Below are 24,312 nucleotides of genomic sequence, written 5' to 3'. Positions count from 1 at the left end.
ACTGAATTTTCGGGGGGTTTTCTCAGCCAAACGTGATGAACAAAACGGAGCGATTTCTCCTACACAAATAATATTTTTGGAAAAACTGAACATTTGCTATCTAACTGAGAGTCTCCTCATTGAAAACATCCGAAGTTCTTCAAAGGTAAATGATTTTATTTGAATGCTTTTCTTGTTTTTGTGAAAATGTTGCCTGCTGAATGCTAGGCTTAATGCTATGCTAGCTATCAATGCTCTTACACAAATGCTTGTGTAGCTATGGTTGAAAAGCATTTTTTGAAAATCTGAGATGACAGTGTTGTTAACAAAAGGCTAAGCTTGTGAGCCAATATATTTATTTCATTTCATTTGCGATTTTCATGAATAGTTAACGTTGCGTAAAGGTAATGAGCTTGAGGCTATAATTACGCTCCCAGATATGGGTTTGCTCGTCGCAACAGGTTAATATTTTAATAAAAATAGATGTGTGATTGGATGTATAATATTTAGCCATAGGGTTATGGGATTTTTATGAATAATGACTCAATTATGTATACATTTAACTTAGAACTATAACTAAACAGAATACTACTCTGTTACTGTATGAATGTATGAATCTTATTATAATCATAATACTGAATATAATGTGTGTAGTATTAGTCAAGAATTAGAACAAGGACTTTCTGTTCCTTGTTAGAAACGAATGGAGCTATCGTCAGACCGGCTGGAATACTGTGTTCCTTACAGGACATTCTGTCCCTACCCATGGAGGTGAGAGACCTTTGACTAGTAGATTGTTTAACTTTTTATGGCTGCAGGGGCAGTATTTGATTTATTTTACCTTTATTTAACTAGGCAAGTCAGTTAAGAACAAATTCTTATTTTCAATGACGGCCTAGGAACAGTGGGTTAACTGCCTGTTCAGGGGCAGAACGACAGATTTGTACCTCGTCAGCTCGGGGATTCCTTCCGGTTACTAGTCCAACGCTCTAACCACTAGGCTACCCTGGCGCCCCGTATTGAGTAGCTTGGATGAAAAGGTGCCCATTGTAAACGGCCTCAGTCTCAGTTGCTAATATATGCATATTAGTATTAGTATTGGATAGATACTGAAGATTCTAAAACTGTTTGAATTATGTCTGTGAGTATAACAGAACTCATATTGCAGGCAAAAACTTGAGAAATTCCACTTCCTGTTTGTATTTTTTCTGGGGGTGGCAGATTTTCAACCAATCTCTCATTGAAATTACAGCGAGATATGGATGAGTTTTCACTTCCTACGCCTTCCACTAGATGTCAACAGTCATTAGAACTTTGTCTGATGACTAATGTGAAGGGGGGTCGAATGAGACAGGAAATAGTCACCACTGCCACGAGTTGACCATGCTTTCACCATGCGCGTCCACAGGGGAAGGACCTGCGTTCCACCGGTCATCTGAAGTCATTCCAATTCTCCGGTTGGAACGTTATTCGACATCTACGTAAACAACATTCTAAAGATTGATTCAATACATCGTTTGACATGTTTCTACTGACTGTTACGGAACTTTTGGACATTTTGTCACGTTATAGTGGATGCGCTTTGTGACTTTGGAATTGTTTACCAAACGCGCTAACCAAAGTAGCTAATTGGACATTTTCAAACAAATAAATCATTTATTGTGGATCTGGGATTCCTAGGACTGCATTCTGATGAAGTTCATCAAAGGTAAGGAAACATTTATCATGTATTTTCTGGTTTCTGTTGACTCCAACATGGCGACTAATTTGGCTTGTGTTCTGAGCGCCGTCTCAGATTATTGCATGGGTTGCTTTTTCCGTAAACTTTTTTTGAAATCTGACACAGCGCTTGCATTCAGGAGAGGTATATCTATAATTCCATGTGTATAACTTGAATTATCATCTAAATTTATGATGAGTATTTCTGTTGAAACGATGTGGCTATGCAAAATCACTTGATGTTTTTGGAACTAGTGAATCTAATACGCCAATGTAAACTCAGATGTTTTGATATAAATATGAACTTTATCAAACAAAACATGCATGTATTGTGTAACATGAAGTCCTATGAGTGTCATCTGATGAAGATAATTCAAGGTTAGTGAATAATTTGGTGGAGACCTAACATAATCGTTTGTAGTGCTTTTGCTGAAAAGCATATTTGAAATCGGACACTTTGGTGGGATTAACAACAAGTTTAACTTTAAAATGATATGAGACACATGTATGTTTTAGGAATTGTAAATATGAGATTTCTGTGGTTTGAATTTGGCGCCCTCTATTTTCACTGGTAGTTGTCATATCGATCCCGTTAGCGGGATTGCAGCCATAACAAGTTAACAGGTGGCAGACAATGTGAGAAGGCTTGTGAAATATATTGCCATTGTATCTGAGAGAAGGAGGGACATTTATGACAAAACGTGAGGTATATAAACCAATGTACATGGTATTATGACCAGAGCTCTCTAAATAAACATTCCTGACAATTGTAGCTGGGCCTCCGTCTGATTCATTACAACCAGTTTCCTACAAATTCTGGGTATCAGGCTGAGTAATCAATTCAAATTGGGTTTATGAACATATATTTATTTTAAATGTAATGTTATCTTATGTTGTTGTTGTCTATTACTGTTCTGTACTTTATGTATTTACACGTTTTAAGTGGACCCCAGGAAGTGTAGCTGCTGCATGTGTAGTAGCTAATGGGGATCCTAATAAACTAAACTAAATTGAACCAAAAGAAGTAATGGAATCAACGGAACCAATGGAACCAAAATAACTAATAGAACCAGCTGTACCGAAGTAAGCAAAATAACTAATGGAACCAACAGAACCAACAGCACCAATGGAATCAATGGAACCAATGGAACCAAAATAACTAATGGAACCAACAGAACCAACAGCACCAATGGAATCAACGGAAACCAATGGAACCAAAATAACTAATGGAACCAACAGAACCAAAAGCACCAATGGAATCAATGGAATGTAGGCTATCCCTGAGGTGAAGCTGAGGTGAAGCTGAGGTGAAGCTGAGGTGAAGGTCAGGTGAAGGTCAGGGTTAATGAGTTTACCGTTGAAGGCTTGGATCATTCTGTGCAGGGTTTCCAGGGAGATTCCACTGTATCCTTTAGCCAGGACATTGATCCTCAGAGCCAACAACATCCTGGTCCTTTCTGGGCTCAGTGGGTTGCCCACACCTAAACACCAGCGCGTAATCGGAAAGTTGGTATAATGGTATAATATGGTATGGTATAATATGAGCCCCAAAACAAGACCAGTGAATAGAAAAGAATGGATATGTTCATAGCGAATATACAAGTATGACAAAAAGACAGACTTGCATGAATCAAAATCTGTTTTTTTAGGTATATGCTTTAGGTAGTGGAACACATGGGCCAGTTAGATATTAGTACCTGTAGCTCGGTTATACATTAGGTCACTAACCTGCAGAGTGTGATCGCACCAGATTTTCCTGTAGCTCCCTAAGGGAATACAACACATGGACACATTGTAAGCAAACAATGCATCCACCTTATCAGACAATATTCAGAGAAAAAAGAGAAAGTACTGTACTTGAGCTTGTGGACAGGAATGACAGTCCGGGCAAATTTACCAAACCCTGTAGTGATTCCATAGACAACTAGAGAGAGTGAAAGATGGTTGCATGTAGGTCAATTCTCTGATGACAGTGAACAATTTGTTGCACTCTCGCACCCAGGATAACTTTAATCAGGTGTTTACCCATCACAGTCTATTGCATATTATGTTAAAATTAGTGCAAATGTCATTATATAGTGGTGGATTGTCAACAGTATGGTTCACAGATAATATATGCTATTCTATAACCAATTTTACATTTGTGTGTTATACTGTTATTCAGTGTTATACATTTATTTTTCGATTAGCTTTCTTCTGTTATGGATACATGAATAGTTCCATAATCATCATGACAGGATTCCAACTTGGATTCTAAGGATTCTAAATTGGATTCTAACTTGAATTCTAACTCGGATTCTAAGGATTCTAACTTGGATTCTAACTCGGATTGTAACTCGGATTCTAATTTGGAGTCTAAGGATTCTAACTTGGATTCTAAGGATTCTAACTTCTCTCACCTTTGTTCTCCTTGACGATGGTGTCCAGAAGCTCTCTGGATTTCACAACTCCATTCTCTGCTTCTGAGGTCAGCTGAAAGGTTAGGTACAGGAGGAAAGGAGAGGACAGGAAGAGAAAGATTGAGTAATGATAGGATCAGCACATCATGGACATGATAGCACAACTAGACTACAAGCTTGTTGATCATTACCTTAAATCTGTTTTTGGTGATCAACTGTTCATAAGTTGTTTTTTTTGTTGAAACAGTTACAAAAAGGGTAAATACAGACAACTTACTTTTTCCAAGAAATGCCCCAAAATGGAAAAATAAATACATATATTATTTATATATGTATATGCTATTCTATATATATAGTTATATCTATCTAATATCTATCTAATAACCAGGGAAAATCTGAAATAAATAATGACCTTAATCTTGTACAGACCCCGTCCTAAATTCACCAGGTCTGTCGAAGTCAGGCTGTTGCCATCTAGGAAAAGGTTCTGAAGAGAAGAAAGCGCGTGTTGCTTATGAACTGATTAGATATGAATGAAATAGCATGTGAGACAGTGTTATACGTCAGTAATACTCACATCGTCGGATTCTCTGTACGCAGCTGTCCTGTTTGATAATGGTTAGGGATATGGACCAGAATTTACGCTCTACTAACCCTCCGATGACTACAGCATAATGCCTCAATCAATAACTTAAGTACTCACCTGGCATAATCAGGCTACTAGGACATATTCTGACATGGGTATAATGACTACCTATCTTCCATTTAGGACTAGCTAATATGAGATTTCTAGCATTTTTATGATACACATTTGTAGTCAAATTATACTCATAATCCAAATGTGACTTTGGTTAATACATTCCATTCCGACATTAACAAGAGCAGTTCAATGTGACACAAGAAGGATACAGGTGTGAAACTCCAGGCTGGTACGGAATGAAGTCTGGAGACATGGTATCCCCTTCGATGGCTACAAATCGATTATATAAAATCAATATATTAATAGACATTCTACCAACAACAAAAACACATAGACTTTCTATTGTATTGCGCACTAAAATCCTATTCTATTGTAGACCATGCCATGTTTCCTGAAGTTTTCCAAGGGAGAAAATACGTTCTTCTGGCTACCTTCTAAGTGGTACAAAATAAAATATATTGAATATAAACTAATTACCAATTTCGACGAAGTCATTGTCCTCGAGGACATCCTCTATGGTGTCATCACCATCCAACAGCCCCTGTCCCTGGCACCTCCTCGCGACAAAACGAATGTCTTTCACCGCGTTGATGCCTCCGTTGTCCGGCTTGTTCTTGGTGTAGCGTTTGAGCGCCTCGTAGCCCAGCCACTGGATGGTGTAGGTCGGGTCGCGGCAGGGAACGGCCAGCCACTCATCCCGAATGTGAACCGTATAGCGAGGCATGGCGCGTCAGTTAGGATTAGGTTAGTGTAGTGTACTAAAATGACCCTCGGCTCTTTCGCTATCCAAGGTACCAGGTTCAGGGGCCAAACAGGCAACAGCCAATCAGGGGTGTGCACGGGAACCACGCCTCATTGTTTAGCTTGTTCCAAGGTGCAGTGGAATTTACTGGACTCATGGAAAACCTTAGTGGTGTAGGTCCTACAGTCCATATACAAAAGTATGTGGACACCCCTTAAAATGAATGGATTTGGCTATTTCAGCCACACCTGTTGCTGACAGGTGTATAAAATCGATCACACAGCCATGCAATCTCCATGGACAAACATTGGCAGTAGAATGGCCTTGCTGAAGAGCTCAGTGACTTTCAACATGGCACCGTTCTAGGATGCTACCTTTCCAATAAGTCAGTTTGTCAAATTTCTGCCCTGCTAGAGCTGCCCCCGTCAACTGTAAGTGCTGTTATTCTGCCCTGCTAGAGCTGCCCCGGCCAACTGTAAGTGCTGTTATTGTGAAGTGGAAATGTCTTAGGAGCAATAACGTCTCAGCCGCAAAGTGGTAGGCCACACAAGCTCACAGAATGGGACCTCCGAGTGCTGAAGCGCGGAAAAACTGTCTGTCCTCAGTTGCAACACTTGCTACCGAGTTCCAAACTGCCTCTGGAAGCAAAGTCAGCACAAGAACTGTTCGTCGGGAGCTTCATGAAATGGGTTTCCATGGCCGAGCAGCACCACACAAGCCTAAGGTCACCATGCGCAATGCCAAGTGTTGGCTGGAGTGGTGTAAAGATCGCCGACAAAGGACTCTGGAGCAGTGGAAACTCGTCTCTGGAGTGATGAATCACGCTTCACCATCTGGCAGTCTGACAGACAAATCTGTGTTTGGCGGGTGCCAGGAGAACACTACCTGTCCGAATGCATAGTGCCAGCTGTACATTTTGGTGGAGGAGGCATAATGGTCTGGAGCTGTTTTTCATGGTTCAGGTCCCTTAGTTCCAGTGAAGGGAAATATTAACACTACAGAATACAATGATGTTCTAGACGATTCTGTGCTTCCAACTTTGTGGCACCAGTTTGGGGAAGACCCTTTCCTGTTTCAGCATGACAATGCCCCAGTGCACAAAGCAAGGTCCATACAGAAATTATTTGTCGAGATCGGTATTGAAGAACTTGACGGGCATGCACAGAGCCCTGACCTCAACCCCATCGAACACCTTTGGGATAAATTGGAATGCCGACTTCGAGCCAAGCCTAATCACCCAACATCAGTACCCGACCTCACTAATGCTCTTGTGGCTGAATGGAACCAAGTTCCCGCAGCAATGTTCCGACATCGAGTGAAAAGCCTTCCCAGAAGACTGAAGGCTGTTATAGCAACAAAGGGGGGGACCAACTCCATATTAATGCCCATGATTTTGGAATGAGATGTGCGACGAGCAGGTATCCACATACTTTTGGTCATGCAGTGTACCTCACTGGGCACCGACGTCATTTCATCGTCTATTCCACGTTGGTTCAACTTCATAAACAACATTGATTCAATCAGTGTGTGCCCAGTGGGATGGTGCTGTCAATACTAAGGGCTATGTGTAATAACAAAACCACCATGTTCATTTTATCAACAGGCCAATTGAAATTGTAGGCATTTCGGCCATTTTTCTCTTTTGTGCCTAAATGTTTGTGCCTAACCTATTGATTTTTAAATCGTGTTCTTTAATGAATATATCCTTGCTAGATTTAAATTAACATATCCTGTATCCAGTTATTTACACATAGGTCCTGCAGGCAAATTTGTTATGTCTTTGACTCCAAACCTCATTTACCACCAAACGATTCTGTGCTTCCAACTTTGTGGCAACACAAGCATTTCGCTACACCCCCAATAACATGTGCTAAACATGTGTATGTGACCAATAACATTTGATTTGTTCGATATCTAAATAAATACCTTGTCAAAAGTTGGCTCTCGTGTTCAATAGGTTTGCTTTCACCGTATTCAAATCGATGTTTGGCACAGAGGTCAAATTGATATTTGACCTCATGTACGCACTCTGGTCTAGGCTAGTTCCAAAATCAATGTACCTGGCCCCAATAATGACACACCATAGTGCACACAACCTTGAGCAGTGGACAATGTCTTTTAGTGTCCCCTTTGATATCAATGTAAATATAATTAAACTGGACTATGTAAAGAGTTACCTAGAATATCTATTCACTAGATACTATCCTATTTTGGCTAAATAACTCTCTCTCTCTCTCTCTTGCTCCCCCCCTCCCTTATTCTACTTTAGAATAAGCCATAACTTTGACTATGCTCTATACTGTAGGTTCTGTGTTATGTGTTCCATGTTCTATACTGTATGTTCTATGTTTTATACTGTATGTTCTATGTACTATGACTATGTACCGCTATAGAGGGTAGTGCATACGGCCCAGTATATCACTGAGGCCGAGCTCCCTGCCATCAAGGACCTCTATACCAGGCGGTGCCAGAGGAAGGCCCTAAAAACACTCCAGTCACCCAAGTCATTGACTTGGCAAGCGGTACAGATGCACCAAATCTGGACCCATTAGGACCCTGAACAGCTTCTGCCCCCAAGCCATAAGATTGCAAAATACTTAGTTAAATATTTAAGCTCACTCGGACTATCTGCATTGACCCTTTTTTTTTTTTTACTTTATTTAATGCGACAAATGATGTGGTAAATGGTGTTTTTTTTATTTTTATGAATGATGATTGCAGAATCATTTTTGAAGGTACGCAGGGCACATGTCACCACGTACAAATCTTTCTGTCCATGCTGGTGCTGCAGCCTGCTATATCATCCACTAATACAGAACTATTAAAGGCTCTGTGCACCACTTTTGTGAGATTTTTTTTTTTTTTATATATATATTTTTTATTCCGATTTTTCAGGGTGTGCTGCAGCACCCTCAGCACCCCTACTTCCTGCGACTATGTATACCTGAGACATGAAACAGATAGATGGGAGGGCATACGGGTTGGCCAAATTATTCACGTGTAATTTGTCTAAATGGGTAATGGAAATACTTCAACCACTACATCTTTATTGGACACTTTTAGTTTTTTACAGCTGTTTTTATATATCGACACAAGAACTTTCTAAATATCCACAGAAAAATAACTGAACTTAATGGAAACATCGCTACTGTTAGTCTACACCTGTTGTTTACGACACGTGTGGCAAATACAATTGTATTTTATTTGATGTCAGCTTAACTGTTGAGTAAGTTGGAGAGTTACCATGTGTGTTATAATCGAGAGCAATGTTGGCAATCGGCGCGTAGAGAGAGAGAGAGAGAGAGAGAGAGGGAAAGAGAGAGAGAGAGAGAGAGAGAGAGAGAGAGAGAGAGAGGGAAAGAGAGAGAGAGAGAGAGAGAGAGAGAGAGAGAAAGAGAGAGGAGGAACTGCGTGCTTACATAGACGGCAAAACGCCTGGGGAATCGTAGGGAAGAGGAAGCCAGCCGGCTCTCTGTCTGCCTGCTCCAACTTCCTGCTCAGAAAGAGAAAAAGAAGCCAGGATCCTATTTCAGTCCAGCAGAGCCGTGTAGCCTAGCTAGACGGCAGTCAGTCAGCATGGAAAAACAAGGGGTCATACACATTTCATCATAAACGTTTTCAAGGAGTGGAAGGAAAGGCAAACAAGAGATCGCAGGTAAATGTGAAAACAAGTGACTGTGTTTTATGTTAAGTTATTATGGTTTTTCATTGTTTCTTTGATAGTGAAAAGTCAACATGGATTTTGAAAGGTAGGTTGATGAATTAGGTAAACCCGATCTCAGTTATTGTAGATTATGTGTGTGAGTAGGCCACAGGTGGACAGGTTGTTTTTTTTCTAGTCTATACCAAAGTTCAACAGACATAAAGCTGTATGTATTGTTGCTGTTTATTCACACGTTTTACTGTAAACTCAGTGATAACAGAGGAATAGAATAGGATCTTTCAGCAAGAGAGTTTCTAGTTTGTCTGGTCTGCAGTAGACCACACAACGTTTCTACGAGCTTCCGGTTTGCATCTGTCTGGTAGAGAAAACATCTTCAAACTGTGTCAGTGAGACAGAAAAAGAAATAGACAGTATTGGAGTCTGTCTATTTCAACTCTGTATAATCTCCCGTGTGAATCGTGTTTCAGTCATACTATTCTATTCAAAAGTAAGAGAACGAGACAGACAGTTGGGTTTAATAGATCATCAAAAAGAAGATGGGTATTATACAGAGCAAATTCAGATTCAACTCAAAACACCGCTTGGGCTTTCTGAAGCTGGTCGTATGTCACGACTGTGGGGTTCACTCGCAAATCGGTGGTTGGATTTTCCAGCGAGCGACAGACTGTGAATGTGAACAGGAAGAGAGCAGATTTAGTCATGGTTAAGTTGTCTCCACACACAGCACCTAATCACATTAGGAGTTTCCGTTCCCCAAAACACTGGATGGCTTTGTGTGAACTCTGAATAACCAGGAAGATCATGGTTCATATTACAAAAGGTGACAAATGTTTTTGCACAAAACTGTGTTTAAATGATTGCTGAGGTGACGTGGAAAGTTGAACTCAATTAAATTAAATCAAATCAAATTTTATTTGTCACACGCGCCGAATACAACAGGTGAAATTCTTACTTATACAAGCCCTTAACCAACAATACAGTTATGAGATAATACCTAAAAAAAAAGTAAGAGATAAGAATAACAAGTAATTAAAGAGCAGCAGTAAATAACAATAGCGAGGCTACATACAGGGGGTACCGGTATAGAGTCAATGTGAGGGGGCATCGGTGTCGAGGTAATTGAGGTAATATGTACATGTAGGTTACATTAAAGTGACTATGCATAGATAATAACAGAGTGCCAGCAGTGTAGAAGGGGAAGGGGGGGGCAATGCAAATAGTCTGGTAGTTTGATTAGCTGTTCAGGAGTCTTATGGCTTGGGGGTAGAAGCTGTTTAGGAGCCTCTTGGACCTAGACTTGGCGCTCTGGTTGCGCTTGCCGTGCGGTAGCAGAGAGAACAGTCTATGACTAGGGTGGCTGGAGTCTTTGACAAGTTTTAGGGTCTTCCTCTGACACCGTCTGGTATAAAGGACCTGGATGTCAGGAAGCTTGGCCCCGGTGATGTCCTGGGCTATTCGCACTACCCTCTGTAGTGCCTTGCGGTCAGAGGCCAAGCAGTTGCCATACCAGGCAGGGATGCAACCCGTCAGGATGCTCTCAATGGTGCAGCTGTAAAACCTTTCGAGGATCTGAGGACCCATGCCAAATCTTTTCAGTCTCCTGAGGGGGAATAGGTTTTTAATCCATCTGGCCCTGCGGCCTTGTGAATATTAACCTTTTTCAAGGTCTTACTCACATCGGCTGCGGAGAGCGTGATCACACAGTCGTCCGGAACAGCTGATGCTCTCATGCATGTTTCAGGGTTACTTACCTTGAAGCGAGCATAGAAGTAATTGAACTTGTCTGGTTGGATTTTGTCACTGGGCAGCTCTTGGCTGTGCTTCCCTTTGTAGTCTGTAATAGTTTGCAAGCCCTGCCACATCTGACGAGTGTCGGAGCCGGTGTAGTATGATTCGATCTTAGTCCTGTATTGACGCTTGCCTGTTTGATGGTCGGAGGGCAGCTTCCGGGTTTAGCTCAGTGTAAATGCTGCCTGTAACCCATGGTTTCTGGTTGGGGTATGTACGTACAGTCACTGTGGGGACAACGTCCTTGATTCTTCCGGGAAGAATCCCGGAACATATTCCAGTCCTGTAGTTTAGCATCTGCTTCTTCTGAGCACTTTTTTATAGACCGAGTCACTGGTGCTTCCTGCTTTAATTTTTGCATGTAAGCAGGAATCAGGAGGATAGAGTTATGGTCAGATTTGCTAAATGGAGGGTGAGGGAGAGCTTTCTACACATCTCTGTGTGTGAAGTAAAGTTAAAGTTTTTTTTCCCCCTCATGCTGATTGAAATTAGGTTAAGCTGATTTAAGTTTCTCTGCATTAAAGTCCCCTGGCCACTAGGAACCATTAACATAGAATTCCCTCTCAAAACAGTCATTTGTTTTTGTCCCAGTATATGTCCAAGGGGGGGGGGGGGGGGGGAGTGTGAGAGGGACAGTTTGACTTGATCTCATGACCCAGGCAGGCAGTGAGTTGAAAGTGGAACAGGATTGGGGAAATGCGACCCATAGTGTTGGATCACCCCCCTCTCTCTACTAATGTGTCCTTGACAGTAGAATAGGAGGAAGTCCTGACTTTGACAGTTTTGTGGTTTGACAAAACAGATAGATAACTCTAGGGACAGTTTGTGCCGGAAATGTGTTCTGACGATATGTGAGTATGTTTGTGCATATGTGTGTGTGTGTACTACGTAAGTGTGTGTCTGTACGTGTGTGTACGTGTGTGTACTACATAAGTGTGTGTCCGTGCGTGTGTGTACGTATGTGTGTGTGTGTGTGTGTGTGCATACGTACGTGTGGGTGCATGTGTGTGTAGGTTTGATAATGTATTCATTGATCAGGGTCAATAATATTTCACTTTCCTCATCAGAACACCGATCATTGAGTTTGTCCGAGTGTCTCGTATTAAACCAGAGCCAGTGAACAGCTTCCAAGACTATTCCCTATTAAGTGCACTACTTTAGACAAAACTATTCCCAATGATGTGCACTACTTTAGACAAGACTATTCCCCTGAAGTGCACTACTTCAGACAAGACTAGTCAGCCTGTGTGCTAGTGTGTAGACTGTGATTAACCAGGCAGACAGGAACTCATAGGACTGCACATTCCTCCATTAAAATACAAAACCCACCCTGATCGCTCCTCCTAGTCTCCCCCCCTCTCTCTCTCGGCCCGTCATACTTCCTGTAGCCTCAGCCAGGTTAGACCCCAGCATACTTCCTGTAGCCTCAGCCAGGTTGGACCGCAGCATACTTCCTGTAGCCTCAGCCAGGTTGGACCGCAGCATACTTCCTGTAGCCTCAGCCAGGTTAGACCGCAGCATACTTCCTGTAGCCTCAGCCAGGTTGGACCGCAGCATACTTCCTGTAGCCTCAGCCAAGTTGGACCGTATCATACTTCCTGTAGCCTCAGCCAGGTTGGACCGCAGCATACTTCCTGTAGCCTCAGCCAGGTTGGAACGTATCATACTTCCTGTAGCCTCAGCCAGGTTGGACCGCAGCATACTTCCTGTAGCCTCAGCCAGGTTGGAACGTATCATACTTCCTGTAGCCTCAGCCAGGTTGGACCGCAGCATACTTCCTGTAGCCTCAGCCAGGTTGGACCGCAGCATACCTCCTGTAGCCTCAGCCAGGTTGGACCGCAGCATACTTCCTGTAGCCTCAGCCAGGTTGGACCGCAGCATACTTCCTGTAGCCTCAGCCAGGTTGGACCGCAGCATACTTCCTGTAGCCTCAGCCAGGTTGGACCGCAGCATACTTCCTGTAGCCTCAGCCAGGTTGGACCGCAGCATACTTCCTGTAGCCTCAGCCAGGTTGGACCGCAGCATACTTCCTGTAGCCTCAGCCAGGTTGGACCGCAGCATACTTCCTGTAGCCTCAGCCAGGTTGGACCGCAGCATACTTCCTGTAGCCTCAGCCAGGTTGGACCGCAGCATACTTCCTGTAGCCTCAGCCAGGTTGGACCGTATTATACTTCCTGTAGCCTCAGCCAGGTTGGACCGCAGCATACTTCCTGTAGCCTCAGCCAGGTTGGACCGTAGCATACTTCCTGTAGCCTCAGCCAGGTTGGAACGTATCATACTTCCTGTAGCCTCAGCCAGGTTGGAACGTATCATACTTCCTGTAGCCTCAGCCAGGTTAGACCGCAGCATACTTCCTGTAGCCTCAGCCAGGTTGGACCGCAGCATACTTCCTGTAGCCTCAGCCAGGTTGGAACGTATCATACTTCCTGTAGCCTCAGCCAGGTTGGAACGTATCATACTTCCTGTAGCCTCAGCCAGGTTAGACCGCAGCATACTTCCTGTAGCCTCAGCCAGGTTGGACCGCAGCATACTTCCTGTAGCCTCAGCCAGGTTGGAACGTATCATACTTCCTGTAGCCTCAGCCAGGTTGGAACGTATCATACTTCCTGTAGCCTCAGCCAGGTTAGACCGCAGCATACTTCCTGTAGCCTCAGCCAGGTTGGACCGCAGCATACTTCCTGTAGCCTCAGCCAGGTTGGACCGCAGCATACTTCCTGTAGCCTCAGCCAGGTTGGACCGCAGCATACTTCCTGTAGCCTCAGCCAGGTTGGACCGTATCATACTTCCTGTAGCCTCAGCATACTTCCTGTAGCCTCAGCATACTTCCTGTAGCCTCAGCATACTTCCTGTAGCCTCAGCATACTTCCTGTAGCCTCAGCCAGGTTGGACCGTATTATACTTCCTGTAGCCTCAGCCAGGTTGGACCGCAGCATACTTCCTGTAGCCTCAGCCAGGTTAGACCGCAGCATACTTCCTGTAGCCTCAGCCAGGTTAGACCGTAGCATACTTCCTGTAGCCTCAGCCAGGTTGGACCGCAGCATACGTCTGGCTTGAGCTGTCGTTCCTACTTTTTCAACCATCTCCTCTGTTACTTTACATTACACATACTAGTCTGCACGCTTCTATTTCACACTGTGACGTGTCTTCACACGTCACAGTGTAGGCTACTACAGTGTTATACTAGGTATACAATACATTTGGATTGAGACATTATAGAAACATTGTGTGTTGTATGTAGACACCATGCAACACAGGCAACAGGCTAGGAACAGCCCAGGGTCACGCTCCGGTGGCTGGCATGTTCTCCATCCTCCAGGCTGCCGCCTGCTCCTGGACAGGACAACAACCCTGGTTCAGTGGTGGAAAAAGTACCCCATTTTCACGCTTAAGTCAGTCAAAGTAAAGATAACTTAATAAAAAAATAACTATTGTAAAAGTGAGTCACCCAGTAAAATACTACTTGAGTAAAAATTGTTTTAAAGTATTTGATTTTAAATATACTTAAGTATTAAAAGTACATGGAATAGCTCAAATATTTAAGTATAAATAATTTCAAATTCCTTATATTAAGCAAAACCAGATGGCACGATTTTCTTGTTTTTTTAATGTTATTTACAGATAGCCAGCGGCAAACCCAGACATCATTTATAAACAAAGCGTTTGTGTCTAGTGAGTCTGACAGATCAGAGGCAGTAGGGATGACCAGGGATATTCTCTGTTTAGTGAGTCTGACAGATCAGAGGCAGTAGGGATGAACAGGGATATTCTCTGTTTAGTGAGTCTGACAGATCAGAGGCAGTAGAGATGACCAGGGATGTTCTCTGTTTAGTGAGTCTGACAGATCAGAGGCAGTAGAGATGACCAGGGATGTTCTCTGTTTAATGAGTCTGACAGATCAGAGGCAGTAGGGATGACCAGGGATGTTCTCTGTTTAGTGAGTCTGACAGATCAGAGGCAGTAGGGATGACCAGGGATGTTCTCTGTTTAGTGAGTCTGACAGATCAGAGGCAGTAGAGATGACCAGGGATGTTCTCTGTTTAGTGAGTCTGACAGATCAGAGGCAGTAGGGATGACCAGGGATGTTCTCTGTTTAGTGAGTCTGACAGATCAGAGGCAGTAGGGATGACCAGGGATGTTCTCTGTTTAGTGAGTCTGACAGATCAGAGGCAGTAGGGATGACCAGGGATGTTCTCTGTTTAGTGAGTCTGACAGATCAGAGGCAGTAGAGATGACCAGGGATGTTCTCTGTTTAGTGAGTCTGACAGATCAGAGGCAGTAGGGATGACCAGGGATGTTCTCTGTTTAGTGAGTCTGACAGATCAGAGGCAGTAGGGATGACCAGGGATGTTCTCTGTTTAGTGAGTCTGACAGATCAGAGGCAGTAGAGATGACCAGGGATGTTCTCTGTTTAGTGAGTCTGACAGATCAGAGGCAGTAGGGATGACCAGGGATGTTCTCTGTTTAGTGAGTCTGACAGATCAGAGGCAGTAGAGATGACCAGGGATGTTCTCTGTTTAGTGAGTCTGACAGATCAGAGGCAGTATGGATGACCAGGGATGTTCTCTGTTTAGTGAGTCTGACAGATCAGAGGCAGTAGGGATGACCAGGGATGTTCTCTGTTTAGTGAGTCTGACAGATCAGAGGCAGTAGAGATGACCAGGGATGTTCTCTGTTTAGTGAGTCTGACAGATCAGAGGCAGTAGGGATGACCAGGGATGTTCTCTGTTTAGTGAGTCTGACAGATCAGAGGCAGTAGGGATGACCAGGGATGTTCTCTGTTTAGTGAGTCTGACAGATCAGAGGCAGTAGAGATGACCAGGGATGTTCTCTGTTTAGTGAGTCTGACAGATCAGAGGCAGTAGGGATGACCAGGGATGTTCTCTGTTTAGTGAGTCTGACAGATCAGAGGCAGTAGGGATGACCAGGGATGTTCTCTGTTTAGTGAGTCTGACAGATCAGAGGCAGTAGGGATGAACAGGGATGTTCGATGGATAACTGTGTGAATTTGACAATTTTCCTGTCCTGCTAAGCATTTCAAATGTAACGAGTACTTCTAGGTATCAGGGAAAATGTATGGAGTAAAAAGTACAATATTTTCTTTTGGAATCTAGTGAAGTAAAAGTTTTCAAAAATATAAATAGTAAAGTATAGATACAAAAATAAACTACTTAAGTAGTACTTTAAATTATTTTTACTGAAGTACTTTACACCACTGCACTGATTCCATGTGGATAACATCAATGGCCTGTGACCCTCTAGGTATGGACAGTGCCATCACGTTGTGGCAGTTCCTGTTGCAGCTGTTGTTGGACCAGAGCCACAAGCACCTGATCTGCTGGACGTCGAACGACGGGGAGTTTAAACTGCTCAAGTCTGAGGAGGTGGCCAAGCTGTGGGGGCTCCGCAAGAACAAGACTAATATGAACTACGACAAGCTGAGCAGAGCCCTGAGATACTACTATGACAAGGTACTACATTCATACTACACAGACAGTAAACTAAACACTACTACCACAACGTACAATTACTCACCCAGACATACTACTAGAAATAAATGAGACTAATATGAACTACGACAAGCTGAGCAGAGCCCTGAGATACTACTATGACAAGGTACAGACCTCTTGTTTGTTTGACATTTGGTTTTGATGTTACTTCACTCAAGGTACAGCTCTCTTGAATTAGAATACTCCCACGGACAATTATCTCTGCACTGTTTATTTGGCATTTCGGTCGATGTGACATTTCATGGTAACTTCATGTTGTTTGTTGTTCTTCTTTTTCAACACGAAGATCCCCACTGGCACATAGTTCCACTTCCTCTTGTTTCACCTAACAAACAGCGTAGCCCAGAGACGATGATGCATCACATACCCACACACACTAGAATTTCAGACATTTTGTAATCATTTTCGATGGCTTTGGTGGCAATTCATTTTTCTATGAATGAAATGTTGAAATCAAAATGGTTGCTTCAACATTGATAATTTAGAGTTATTTTATTTATTGACAATAGAAAATGAAAATATATGTTGTCTTATCAGCTCATAAATGTGTATTAAATATTTTATGTGTAATTACATCCATGAATAAAATATTAGGGAATTCACAAAATCATTTTTCGGTTGAACCTGCACACTAATCTCATAATAATGTTCCATGTGCCCCAGAACATTATCAAGAAGGTGATCGGACAGAAGTTTGTCTACAAGTTTGTCTCGTTCCCGGAAATCTTAAAGATGGACCCAGCAGCAGTAGAGATGGGCTTGGCTTCCGGTCGGGTGACGCTCCACGAAGACCAGGACTTCCAGGACCTGGATGTAGAGGAGGAGGAGGAAGAAGAGGAGGTGCAGCAGCAGAGGAGGGCCCTGGGGGCGGCGTTGGAGGTGGCTGCGGCGGCCCAGCAGGCTGCGTGTCATAACAAGTACTTCGGCTCTGGCCTCTACTCCTCCTTCAGCATCAACACCCTCCATTCTCCTCCAGAGGAGCTGCTCCGGGCCCTGAGGGAGAGACAGCAGGACGAGGCCCGCTCCGGAGTCATCCGATTTGGGACGGGTACCACCGAGTGTACTCCACCCTCACCGTCCCTCATCAAGCCTGAGCCTTCATCACAATCCTTCAGCACCCACAGGCCATCCAAACCCTCCCCTCTCCACCATTACACCCACCACCAACACCAGCGCCACTCCCCGCCCTCCTCCTCCCCCCACAGCCATAACCCCCAGCCAGGGCCAGGCCGAGGAGGCTGGAGCCCAGAGGCTGAAGAAGAGGAGGAGGGGGAGGACTCAGACCAGGGAGCCCAGCCTCTGAATCTCTCTTCTGGGCATAGAGAGAGAGAGCAGGCCCTGCAGCCTCCGGAGAAGAGGACCAGTGGTGGTAGTAGAGTTAGTGGTAGTAGTCATGGAGACAGTTGTCATGGACTCCCACCCAAAACCAATAAGCCCAAAGCCCTAGAGATCTCCGCCCCCTCCCTGCTCTTGACAGGAAGTGACATCGGCTCGATAGCCCTCAATAGCCCCGCCCTACCGTCCGGATCCCTCACCCACGCCTTCTTCACTGCACAGGTATGGTATACCTATACCTATACCACTACTTGACATGACACAGCCCCAGGGAATACTTAACACTAGCATCGTTAATAAAACCCTATTTACAACATGAAGAAGTCAGGTAAACTGATTCCACTCCATATCAGGTTGGTTGATGTTGTGGAAAGACATCTCACTCGTGAGTGATGCTAGTTGATCTTCTCTGAGATAGAGAATAGTGTTGCAGAATAGTGTTTTTCTTTGCTTCCTAACTGTACTGAGGCCTGCCTGGTTACGGGGAGATGGGGGCTGGAGTCTATCCAGACCATTACGTCAGTGTCCCCAAAGCCCAGCTAGAGCAGCAAGGCACTGCCGTGCCACAGGCCCAGACCGCTCAGCCACATCGGACCCAGTCTTCTAGATGATATGGGTATTTTTACAGTACTAATGTAACGGAGCACACGATCCAAACTCAAGCACTATTCAAAAAAATCACATCCAACTACAGATATTTCAGCGTGTGTTTTAGTTTGTGTGTAAAAAAAATCATGAGGCTTCGCTGAACCACATTTTCATCATTAGAAAGAAGACGTTGACTTCTCCACAGACAGTGGTACAGCTTATACAGAAACAACAAATGAAACACTGTTTACAGCGATGCAAAGGAAGATCAGAGGAAAAGCAAGAGATTTACACATATCCTGTCCTAGTCAGAGAGAGAGAGAGAGAGAGAGAGAGAGAGAGAGAGAGAGAGAGAGAGAGAGAGAGAGAGAGAGAGAGAGAGAAAGAGAGAGAGAGAGAGAGAGAGAGAGATAATGAGAGAGAGAGATGGTATGAAAGAGAGGGAGAGAGGGTATGAGGTGGGGGGCTAAGTGATACCATATGCTCCAATCATTCCATTAATATGAAGGGAAAGGCAGGCAGACCAGTCATGCAGGGCTGGGTCCCTCCACAACAGTGAAACCTTAACAACAATTATCCCCCTCTCCACCACACCTCACCTCCCCTCCCCACCTCACCTGCTCTCTCTCCCTGCCCTCCCACTCTCCATCTCTCTCTGCCCCCCCTATCCATCGCTCTCTCTACCCCCTCTTTCTCTCTGCCCCCGCTCTCTCTCTCTCTGCCCCCCGCTCTCTCTCTCTCTGCCCCCCTGCTCTCTCTCTGCCCCCTGCTCTCTCTCTCTCTCTCTCTGTCCCCCTGCTCTCTCTCTCTCTCTCTCTCTCTGTCCCCCTGCTCTCTCTCTCTCTGCCCCCCTGCTCTCTTTCTCTGCCCCCCGCTCTCTCTCTCTGCCCCCCCGCTCGCTCTCTCTCTGCCCCCCCGCTCTCTCTCTGCTCCCCCGCTCTCTCTCTCTCTGCCCCCCGCTCTCTCTCTGCTCCCCCGCTCTCTCTCTCTGCCCCCCCCGCTCTCCCTCTCTCTGCTCCCCCGCCCTCTCTCTCTCTCTGCCCCCCTGCTCTCCCTCTCTCTCTCTCTCTGCCCCCCTGCTCTCCCTCTCTCTCTGCCCCTCTGCTCTCCCTCTCTCTCTGCCCCTCTGCTCTCTCCCTCTCTCTCTGCCCCCCTGCTCTCTCCCTCTCTCTCTGCCCCCCTGCTCTCTCGCTCTCTGCCCCCCTGCTCTCTCTCGCTCTCTCTGCCCCCCTGCTCTCTCTCGCTCTCTCTGCCCCCCTGCTCTCTCTGCCCCCCTGCGCTCTCTCGCTCTCTCTGCCCCCCTGCTCTCTCTCGCTCTCTCTGCCCCCCTGCTCTCTCGCTCTCTCTGCCCCCCTGCTCGCTCTCTCTGCCCCCCTGCTCGCTCGCTCTGCCCCCCTGCTCGCTCTCGCTCTCTCTGCCCCCCTGCTCTCTCTGCCCCCCTGCGCTCTCTCGCTCTCTCTGCCCCCCTGCTCTCTCCCTCTCTCTCTGCCCCCCTGCTCTCTCTCTCTCTCTGCCCCCCTGCGCTCTCTCTCTCTCTGCCCCCCTGCGCTCTCTCGCTCTCTGCCCCCCTGCTCTCTCTCGCTCTCTCTGCCCCCCTGCGCTCTCTCTGCCCTCCTGCTCTCTCTCGCTCTCTCTGCCCCCTGCTCTCTCGCTCTCTCTGCCCCTCTGCTCGCTCTCTCTGCCCCCCTGCTCTCTCTGCCCCCCTGCTCTCTCGCTCTCTCTGCCCCCCTGCTCTCTCTCGCTCTCTCTGCCCCCCTGCGCTCTCTCGCTCTCTCTGCCCCCCTGCTCTCTCCCTCTCTCTCTGCCCCCCTGCTCTCTCTCTCTCTCTGCCCCCCTGCGCTCTCTCTCTCTCTGCCCCCCTGCGCTCTCTCGCTCTCTGCCCCCCTGCGCTCTCTCTCTCTCTGCCCCCCTGCGCTCTCTCGCTCTCTGCCCCCCTGCTCTCTCTCGCTCTCTCTGCCCCCCTGCTCTCTCTGCCCCCCTGCGCTCTCTCTGCCCTCCTGCTCTCTCTCGCTCTCTCTGCCCCCCTGCTCTCTCGCTCTCTCTGCTCGCTCTCTCTGCCCCCCTGCTCTCTCTGCCCCCCTGCTCTCTCTGCCCCCCTGCTCTCTCGCTCTCTCTGCCCCCCTGCTCTCTCTCGCTCTCTCTGCCCCCCTGCTCTCTCTCGCTCTCTCTGCCCCCCTGCTCTCTCGCTCTCTCTGCCCCTCTGCTCACTCTCTCTGCCCCCCTGCTCTCTCTGCCCTTTTTCATTTTCCCTCCCTAGACTCCATCTGGTCTGCTGCTGGGCCACAGCTCTCTGTTATCAGGTGTCCACTTCTGGAGCAGCCTAAGTCCCGCAGCCCCTCTGAGCCCGGCCAGGCTTCAAGGACACGGATCACTGTTTCAGGTAAAAACTGGAGGGGGGGAGTGAAAGACAGAAGTGCTGAATGGACTGTGTCTTTTTGTTTACTCCCCAAGATGGGTAGTTGAGGAGGGAGTTCAGGGAGGGAGAGACAGAGGGATGAGAGAGAGAGGGAGGAGTGAAGGAGAGAGAAAGGGAGAGACAGAGGGATGGAGAGAGAGAGAGAGACAGGAGTGAAGGAGAGAGTTCAAGGGAGGGAGAGAAAGAGGGATGGAGAGAGAGAGAGAGACAGGAGTGGAGGAAGAGACAGATTTGCTTAAAGAACAGAGAAGTGCTGAATGGACAGTGTTTGTTGGGTTGATCGCCGAATCCTGTTGGTTTCCCCCTGAGGATGGATAGGTGAGGGAGTTCTTAGACTGTTGAAATTCCACTCATCTGTAACGATGACCAAACAGTTCACATGTATGCTAATGTGTGTCAGGTAGAATCAATGTTCGCATTTCTCTCCATGTCTTCCGCTCTCCAACCTCCTGACCTGCCCTGGTAAAATGTACAACCTTTTTTCACATCCCTCTCTATCACATCCCCCTCGATCACATCCCTCTCGATCACATCCCCCTCGATCACATCCCTCTCGATCACATCCCTCTCGATCACATCCCTCTCGATCACATCCCTCTCGATCACATCCCTCTCGATCACATCCCTCTCTATCAATTTGATCTTAAGTACATTTACCTGTAATTCTACATTCCAGGTCATTTTGTTTTAGATGTTCAGTGTGTGAATGAAGTGAGTTTGACTGCAATAACAGAGACGGACCTGGCTGGGTTTGTAACATTAGGAGAAGCTCTTTCGTCTCGATGTCAGTATACCTCCAGTTTCAGTGTTAACATAGGCAGAGAGGGATAGATATCCTGTGAATACTTCCTGTTTGAGCTCAGGGGAGCCGAGCCGGTCTGAACTGGTTTCGTCGAGGGCTGATCCTGGGGCCGCATCCCAAATGGCACCCTATCCTCTATATAGTGCACTACTTTTAACTAGTGCATTTTGTAGGAAATAGGGTGCAGTGTGGGACACAGACCCGCTCCTCATTTTTTTTGCAGCTATCCAGCCCTCCTCTTCCTCCTCCCTTCCCAGCATCACACACCTAAGCAGCCCCTTTGTGTACAATGCATAGTTCACTCACTTCACCCTCTATAGAGCCTGTTAGGGTGGTAGAAATGATTAGGAGGGAGGGAGAGAAGGAGGGAGGAAGAGAAGGAGGAGGGAGGAAGAGAAGGAGGAGGGAGGAAGAGAAGGAAGGAGGGAGGAAGAGAAGGAAGGAGGGAGGAAGAGAAGGAAGGAGGGAGGAAGAGAAGGAGGGAGGGAGGAAGAGAAGGAGGAGGGAGGAAGAGAAGGAGGAGGGAGGAAGAGAAGGAGGAGGGAGAGAAGGAAGGAGGGAGGGCGAGAAGGAGGAGGGAGGGAGAGAAGGAGGAGGGAGGAAGAGAAGGAAGGAGGGAGGAAGAGAAGGAAGGAGGGAGGAAGAGAAGGAAGGAGGGAGGGAGAGGAGGAGGGAGGGAAGAGGCACAGTCCATAGAGCAACAGGAAACCAGGATTACAGTTCCTCTGGTGGTAGCAGAGACCTGGGCTGCAGAACCTTTTGGTGGTTGTAACGGGAAGCGTTTACTCCAAACTTAAAACGTTTTCCAGGTAGGTCCCTCCCCATTTCCTTTCAGTTTGATTCCTAAAGTAAACAGTAAATGGTTTCCGTCGCAAAACGTTTTACAACAGAGTCTGACTAATGAATACACCCCTGGACAAGGCTTCTAGGAATTGGAAACATTGTGAATTTGTTGCAAGGATTGAAACACTATGGGACAGCATTATATGCAGTGTGTAGGTCTCTTCTTCATTGCCCAGCACTAGATTTAGAAAATTCAGGAGCATTGGCTAAACCCATACACCTCTTTCTCTCTCTGTCCACAGTTCCCCAGTCTAATGAATGGACACCTCCCCATGCCAAACTTGGACGGGTCCCCCTCACCCCTGCTCCTGTCCCCTGCCAATCACAAGTCATGATTCAGGCTCTCAAAAACCCAATCCAGCCCATTGGACCAACTGCCTCCTGCATCAGCAACTCTTCATTGTGAATTCCCATCAGCCTTCACTTGATTTTCTTCCAAATTTGCTTATGATTTGGAGTCTCAACCCACCCCTCCCCCCTCAGCCATCTCAACCCCCCCCCGCCTCTGAACCCGCCTCCCCCATTTTACCCCTCCATCCATCTCACCCCCCTCTGAACCCCCCTCCCCCATCTCTAGAAGTATAATTGTGATCATCATTACAGAATGTGAAACATTGTTGTTTTCATTGTATGATATTGAATTGTATTGAATGCACTATGCTTTTCAAATAGCGCCGGCTGTGCCTTTTGAAAATGAAAGACCATTGACGTGTTTTTTGTCCCCCCCCAAAATATATATATATATATGAAGACGGGGTTCCAAAATCAATGAAAAAGCTTTGTAATGTTCTTTGTAATGTTCTTTGTAACACTTTGTAATGTTCTTTGTAATGTTCTTTGTAACACTTTGTAATGTTCTTTGTAATGTTCTTTGTAATGTTCTTTGTAACACTTTGTAATGTTCTTTGTAATGTTCTTTGTAATGTTCTTTGTAACACTTTGTAATGTTCTTTGTAATGTTCTTTGTAATGTTCTTTGTAACACTTTGTAATGTTCTTTGTAATGTTCTTTGTAATGTTCTTTGTAACACTTTGTAATGTTCTTTGTAATGTTCTTTGTAATGTTCTTTGTAATGTTCTTTGTAACACTTTGTAATGTTCTTTGTAATGTTCTTTGTAACACTTTGTAATGTTCTTTGTAATGTTCTTTGTAATGTTCTTTGTAACACTTTGTAATGTTCTTTGTAATGTTCTTTGTAATGTTCTTTGTAACACTTTGTAATGTTCTTTGTAATGTTCTTTGTAATGTTCTTTGTAACACTTTGTAATGTTCTTTGTAATGTTCTTTGTAATGTTCTTTGTAACACTTTGTAATGTTCTTTGTAATGTTCTTTGTAACACTTTGTAATGTTCTTTGTAATGTTCTTTGTAATGTTCTTTGTAACACTTTGTAATGTTCTTTGTAATGTTCTTTGTAATGTTCTTTGTAACACTTTGTAATGTTCTTTGTAATGTTCTTTGTAATGTTCTTTGTAATGTTCTTTGTAACACTTTGTAATGTTCTTTGTAATGTTCTTTGTAACACTTTGTAATGTTCTTTGTAATGTTCTTTGTAATGTTCTTTGTAACACTTTGTAATGTTCTTTGTAATGTTCTTTGTAATGTTCTTTGTAATGTTCTTTGTAACACTTTGTAATGTTCTTTGTAATGTTCTTTGTAATGTTCTTTGTAACACTTTGTAATGTTCTTTGTAATGTTCTTTGTAATGTTCTTTGTAACACTTTGTAATGTTCTTTGTAATGTTCTTTGTTTATACTGGAGCGGATCTATACAGTATATATTCTGTATAATGTTATATTGGTCTTGTTTTGAATAAAACTGAAGCATTGAA

General features: G+C 45.1%; 2 protein-coding genes across 4 annotated transcripts in view; one reads left to right on the top strand and one right to left on the bottom strand.

The window, feature by feature from the left end:
* hal (histidine ammonia-lyase) overlaps nucleotides 1-5,617 on the bottom strand; it is a 25,683-nt gene extending 20,066 nt beyond the window's left edge. The window contains exons 1-8 of the mRNA XM_021577677.3: nucleotides 5,275-5,617; nucleotides 5,007-5,067; nucleotides 4,675-4,702; nucleotides 4,510-4,584; nucleotides 4,098-4,170; nucleotides 3,556-3,622; nucleotides 3,427-3,464; nucleotides 3,054-3,179 (exon numbers count right to left, since the gene is read on the bottom strand). Of these exons, the coding sequence (XP_021433352.1) occupies nucleotides 3,054-3,179; nucleotides 3,427-3,464; nucleotides 3,556-3,622; nucleotides 4,098-4,170; nucleotides 4,510-4,584; nucleotides 4,675-4,702; nucleotides 5,007-5,067; nucleotides 5,275-5,521 (715 nt within the window). The 5' untranslated portion in view covers nucleotides 5,522-5,617. The remainder of the gene's footprint in view (nucleotides 1-3,053; nucleotides 3,180-3,426; nucleotides 3,465-3,555; nucleotides 3,623-4,097; nucleotides 4,171-4,509; nucleotides 4,585-4,674; nucleotides 4,703-5,006; nucleotides 5,068-5,274) is intronic.
* On the top strand, nucleotides 1,542-24,312 carry LOC110500345 (ETS domain-containing protein Elk-3). Of its 3 annotated transcripts, none has more exons than XM_090213231.1 (5): nucleotides 1,542-1,687; nucleotides 16,251-16,459; nucleotides 17,162-18,055; nucleotides 20,679-20,801; nucleotides 22,725-22,983. In XM_090213231.1, the coding sequence occupies exons 1-5, from the start codon at nucleotides 1,672-1,674 to the stop codon at nucleotides 22,815-22,817; spliced, it is 1,335 nt and encodes a 444-aa protein (XP_090069357.1). In that variant the 5' UTR covers nucleotides 1,542-1,671; the 3' UTR covers nucleotides 22,818-22,983. The 3 variants fall into 3 exon arrangements, with proteins under 3 accessions (XP_090069357.1, XP_036815737.2, XP_036815746.2); XM_036959842.2 differs by lacking the exon at nucleotides 1,542-1,687 and adding an exon at nucleotides 8,876-9,194 and having other exon boundaries at nucleotides 22,725-24,312; XM_036959851.2 differs by lacking the exons at nucleotides 1,542-1,687; nucleotides 16,251-16,459 and adding an exon at nucleotides 16,525-16,604.

Source organism: Oncorhynchus mykiss, chromosome 2 (assembly GCF_057628025.1).
Source record: "Oncorhynchus mykiss isolate SJ-2025 chromosome 2, ASM5762802v1, whole genome shotgun sequence".
In the NCBI taxonomy this organism is placed as follows: domain Eukaryota; kingdom Metazoa; phylum Chordata; class Actinopteri; order Salmoniformes; family Salmonidae; genus Oncorhynchus; species Oncorhynchus mykiss.
Note: the sequence above shows the minus strand (reverse complement) of the source record. Positions and strands in the feature narration are given on the sequence as shown.